At 34.2% G+C, this 5,414-nt stretch overlaps 1 protein-coding gene across 1 annotated transcript; it reads right to left on the bottom strand.

The window, feature by feature from the left end:
- On the bottom strand, window positions 1-5,006 carry LOC111412313 (bifunctional aspartokinase/homoserine dehydrogenase 1). Its single transcript, XM_023043190.1, has 9 exons — window positions 4,866-5,006; window positions 4,627-4,680; window positions 3,939-4,026; window positions 3,728-3,820; window positions 2,501-2,541; window positions 1,862-1,915; window positions 1,617-1,780; window positions 992-1,061; window positions 1-429 (listed from the first exon to the last, which is right to left on the bottom strand). Exons 1-9 carry the CDS (start codon window positions 4,986-4,988, stop codon window positions 304-306), a joined length of 813 nt encoding a protein of 270 aa, XP_022898958.1. The 5' UTR covers window positions 4,989-5,006; the 3' UTR covers window positions 1-303.
- Window positions 5,007-5,414: the final 408 nt, after the last annotated feature.

The raw sequence follows: 5,414 nt of genomic DNA, 5'->3' as shown, positions 1-5,414 counted from the left end.
TACTTAATTTTCCGATAATCTGATATATATAAAACATAAATTTAATAATACAGCCTTGAATCTCACTTATTCCTATAATCTGGCATTGTAGCACCATTCTTCTATAGTTCAAGCCTCATTACTTCACTCAAAACGTGATTAAATCATACCCAAACTTTTGCTCAAGTTTCTGCGAATTGAGTTTTCAGTCCATAGTGCATGTTTGGTACATGCTACTAAATCATATTGAAAAGTAGAACGACCAAAATTTTAATTTATTTAATGCTGGCCAATGCTGATTAATTCCCCTTATCCGACGTGTAATCAGGAAAATAGATCCTGAATATCAAGGATATCGGCAAGGACACCAGCTGCCGTAGTATCATTTCCTGCTCCAGCACCTTGAATGACCAACGGTTGTGTCTTATAGCAACGGCTGTAAATCTCCAACTGCAGGTTTATTCAACAGTAAATATTAAACAAAAATTGACGAAAAGTGTTAGTCCCAAAATATTAATTCCTTCAAAAACTAGAAAACAGATATGGATGCATGAACAAGCTATTAAGATCGAGATGCATACAATGCCTGAAGATTTCTCCCATTAGTGAGGTTGCTGACAATGAATAGGACGGCATCTATGAGATTGGACTTCTCTTCCCGGCTCTCTCAACTAATTCATGGCTCAGTTCAGCAATCTAGATGGGGCTACAGAATCATTCCACTAACACTTTATTTCTTTTATTGGTTGCATATCCTAGTGTCCTAAGAGGTTGGTTGATTCTTCTAGTCGAATATCAAATTCCTATATGAAGTTAGTCCACTTCTTAGCATGCCTTGACTGACTTTTCATTACATATGTCATAATAACAAACTTTTGCCTAGTATAAAAGGAAGATGATTTTACATGCAGTATCAATCTTCGTGATAGAGATTGGGAGGTCAGCATAAGAGGAATTGGAGAGTGGAAGCTGAAGAAAGTGCAAAAAATAAGGCTGAAAGAAAAATTCTTACCACATTATCACTTCCCCTTAATCTTCCCAGAGCCGAATCTCTTGGAAGTTCTTGTATGCCAACTTCACACCTAGCAAGAGGTGAAAAGCTGTGTTAGATGATGAGATTGGTTTAATATCAAGTCAAAATAGAACAACAGCGTGCTTTGGAACAAACTGTGTGCTCTTTTAGAACTTTTTCAGTGAGAAATACATGTACTAATAACATAAGATAGAATGAATATTAAAACCAGATGAAGCCATAATGAAGAGCAGATAAAGTGTGAACTTCAACAAATAACAGCGATTTACTTTTTAAATCTGGCCAAACGACGACACACAAAGATCTTCCTGAATCAAGGTTCGTGAGATTCATTAAAGACTTCATTTAGCTGCTCTTTTAGAACTTTTTCAGTGAGAAATACATGTACTAATAACATAAGATAGAATGAATATTAAAACCAGATGAAGCCATAATGAAGAGCAGATAAAGTGTGAACTTCAACAAATAACAGCGATTACTTTTTAAATCTGGCCAAACGACGACACACAAAGATCTTCCTGAATCAAGGTTCGTGAGATTCATTAAAGACTTCATTTAGCTGAGAGTACAAATAACAATGTGTAGACAAGAAGCAATGAAATACCTGGAGTCCTCAATCAAACAGACATAACGCAGAACTTTTCCATTTAACGAAGCCTTATTGATACGATTTTGGATGTCTTTATCAAGCAAGGGAAGGCCATTCACCAAAAAGTCTTCCACAGGCATTACATCAGGTCCCATTTCTACAGGGTACAAGCTTTCAATCTAGCAGAATTTCCATCTTTAAATATACTTCAACTATTCAACGAAGGATGAGATATGATGACACATACTAAAAGTTCTAACCTTAATGGTGTCCAAGTTGATACGATGTCCAAGAAGTCGAGCAAGGATCAGAGCCTGTTTCGGAAATATGAAAAGAAACCCTCAATAAATCATAATCTACATGCTGACAAATTTCTTGCAACTAGCATCATAATATATACAAAGAAATGCCAGCAAAGGAATACAAAATAGAAGAGTATCGTTATCACAGTGAACAGAAACAATCAACTCAGAATCTGAAGTGCAATAACTGACTTGTAAATCATCCAACTATTTTAGTTAATCTTGGCTGAAGAAGATACCAACCATTACAAACAATATAAAAGGAACAAAGTACAAATATGTATGAGATGTTGCTAGCGAGGATCACTCAACATCATCATGATATCTTCTGATGGTCCAGAACATACCAAACTTCCGCAGACTTGATGGATCTTTAAAGTAGTCAACCCCTTTGGGTGAGATTACCTGATAAGCTCTAACAAAGTAGAGCTATTGTCCAGTTTGGTGTATGAATGGTCAGGGTAACAATACAAAAGCTTCTTTGTAAGGATCAGCATCATGCATTTTTGAGTCATTTTTGTAATCAATAATGAGAACTTTTCCACACTATCTTATTGAATTAAACAAATATTAGAAAAATGCAGAGAGTATCCAGACCTTCCTTGCTACATCTGTCCCACTAAGATCATCTCGAGGATCTGAGAGCAAAAATTAAACTCAATATAAGAATCATCCATATTCTCCAAATTTTTACAAGAACCACAAACTATGCAGAATATACCAATTACCAATTCAGGGACTTGGTGCATTTTGCTTCTTGTACAATTTTTGTGCGTATTATAAACCTTCTAAAGTCCAAAGGTCAAATATAGAACTGCCCTCACTAATTAGTTTAATATTTTTTCTGGTCCAATCATGTCTTGAATTTCATTTGTTATTCATGACAACAAGATCAACAATAAAGTAAGTCTGGATCATTTTTCACTAAATGAATTTAGGGTCAGCTAACTGAATCATTTTCACCAATCCATTACCTCAAAACCTTTTATGGCTTCAGACCTTAGGATCAACCTTCTGACGAATGCAAATACACATTTTCTTTAAGAAGACATCATTTAACCAAAGCAGAATAAAGAAGTATAATTGCCACATTCACATTGTTTTAAATGCTGTGCAACAAATTAAATCTTATCGTGTAATCAAGGATTAAATAGCACCCCGTCTTTACTATGAATAATTTTGCCATCTTATGCAGTTTAGTGGACAAATATCCATTTGCAATCTAATAACATTTCATAATATTTATTTCTCTGAATTAGCTTTTGGATTGCCAAAAGTGAGATATGGATCAAAGAGAAAGAACAGCTTTTCATAGGGCCTTATAAAGTCAGAACTAAAATCACATTTCTAGAAAGATAATATGACATAGAAGAGGTAAGACCACTGAGTCTTTATATACAAGATTTCTAACAAACTAACCATGATACCATATCAATCAATCTCAACATAAATTAATAGAAGCAAGAGCAGCAATTCATTTTAGAGGCTATATTTGCTTTGGATAAGTCGCTTAAAAATGGATAAACTGGTCATAACAATTATGCATTTTCAACATTAATTCATCAGAAGATGAGATAAGGCCCTCAACTTCCTTTACAGGATAGGGCACAAATAGCCTGTCTCTTTTGTCAAAAGTTTGCCCATTACTACATAAAAACAATTGGAAGAAAAACTAATTCTTAATCATATCCTGCAGCATGCACAACAGAGAATTGGAGTTCATGTATTGTGATTTATGGTTACAAAATTACTTGTATATAAAAAGAATACTAAAAATCAAATAATAATTTTTTAGTAATTTACTAGATTGCAGCATTGTATTACCAGGTTCAGTGTATCCAAGGCTTTTAGCAGCATTGACAACTTGGCTGAAAGGTTTTCCGCCTTCTACCTCGCTCATCACATAACCTAAAGTACCTAATAGTCATAGGACCACAAGACAAGTTTATCATCACGTTCAGTAAATTTCGAAGATCTCAACAAGTTGGAAGAAGAAGGTCGAGGTAAAGAAAAAGATGGAGTTAAAAATAGGTACCACTCAGACTTCCAACAATACGGTATATAGGATCTCCAGATGAAAGCATACGATTTATAGATGCTATCACGGGGAGGCCAGCACCGACCTACCACGTTATACAAAAAAAGGTGGAAATTCTAGCATAGTTAACCATAATTCTGGAAAATGTAAGTTAGAGCATTATACTAGATAAACTTATTTCAGCCATTATCTCTTGAATGCTAATATTTTTCTTCTCTCTTTTTCTTTTTTTTTTTTTTTACCAGAAAACCTTCTCTGAGTAATTACGAGAAGACAAGCCTTATCCTAACACAAGAAAATTCAGAACCAGAATGAACTAACCAAAATCAATGTATAATAATAAAATTGTGCAATGACCAGTGGTTGCCAGCTCACAATCTATGTCTTTTTCAAATTACAAAATGTTGCAGACAAGGTTATACACCTTTAATTTTAAGTCTAAAGGATAAAATATGGGAATTTTGTGTATTATTTACTTAATGCATACTTGTACATTTCCCGGATATATATTGTCTTACAAGCTCTTAGCTTTGAGAATAAAGATAGAATGTGGCAAATTTGAGATTTGATCCTTATTATCCATTGCTATCACTAAACAGTAACTTCACTTAAGTCATACGTTTGTTGCTTCCAATTTTCCAATCTGTAAGACTAAGCTAACGGCATCCAAAATTGATCTACTTACAGTTGACTCGTATCGAATCCGCCGAGGTTGTGAGACCAACTTGTCATAATACTCCTACAAAATTAAGAGAAATTTTAATATCTAGAATACAGACTGCCAACAAAGAGGATGACAGGAGTTCCACATCTATGATACAGGAAGTTGAAAAATAAAAATCTGAGCACTCCAATAGTAAAATATTATTTTTTGTGTAAATATCTGAGCAACCAACGAATTAATGCTGTAAAAGAATCTGTTACCAATGAAGAGGTCAGAGACTTCTTATTCGCCAGCACCACGCAGCAACCTAAGTCCACCGCTTGACTCAGCACTCCAATAGTCTCAGAACTAGCTGAGCAATCAACAAGTGCCACTCCTGTCATATTAGACAGTAAGTCCAGTTAAATTTCATTGACATATAAGTATATTTTAAAAATCTGTAAAACCTGGACCACAATAACAATATTAAGCCCTTGTTTGATCCCCAATATCTACAAAATACATTTTTTTCTCTCTTTTTTTCAACCACACATTCTTCAATATAATAATATTGAATGCAAACTCAAATTATTTTCCTTATTTTTCAACCACACGTTCTTTATTAATCTACTATTTCAAAATGCATTCTCTAGAGAAAATAGGACTCAAACATAAGTCTTAACTTTCAGAAAATTCAGATTTTGGATAAGACACAATTTAGTGTCTGTTATTATATCTTTAATTAATAAGAAATATAGAAATTTCCATGAAGGTCAAATATTAGCTGCCATTTGTCATAACTCCAAGGCAAGCCTGGGAAAGAGGGTGGC

The sequence above is a fragment of the Olea europaea genome, chromosome 16 (assembly GCF_002742605.1).
Source record: "Olea europaea var. sylvestris chromosome 16, O_europaea_v1, whole genome shotgun sequence".
NCBI lineage: Eukaryota > Viridiplantae > Streptophyta > Magnoliopsida > Lamiales > Oleaceae > Olea > Olea europaea.
The sequence above is the reverse complement of the archived record's forward strand: the minus strand, read 5'-3'. Positions and strand labels throughout refer to the sequence as shown.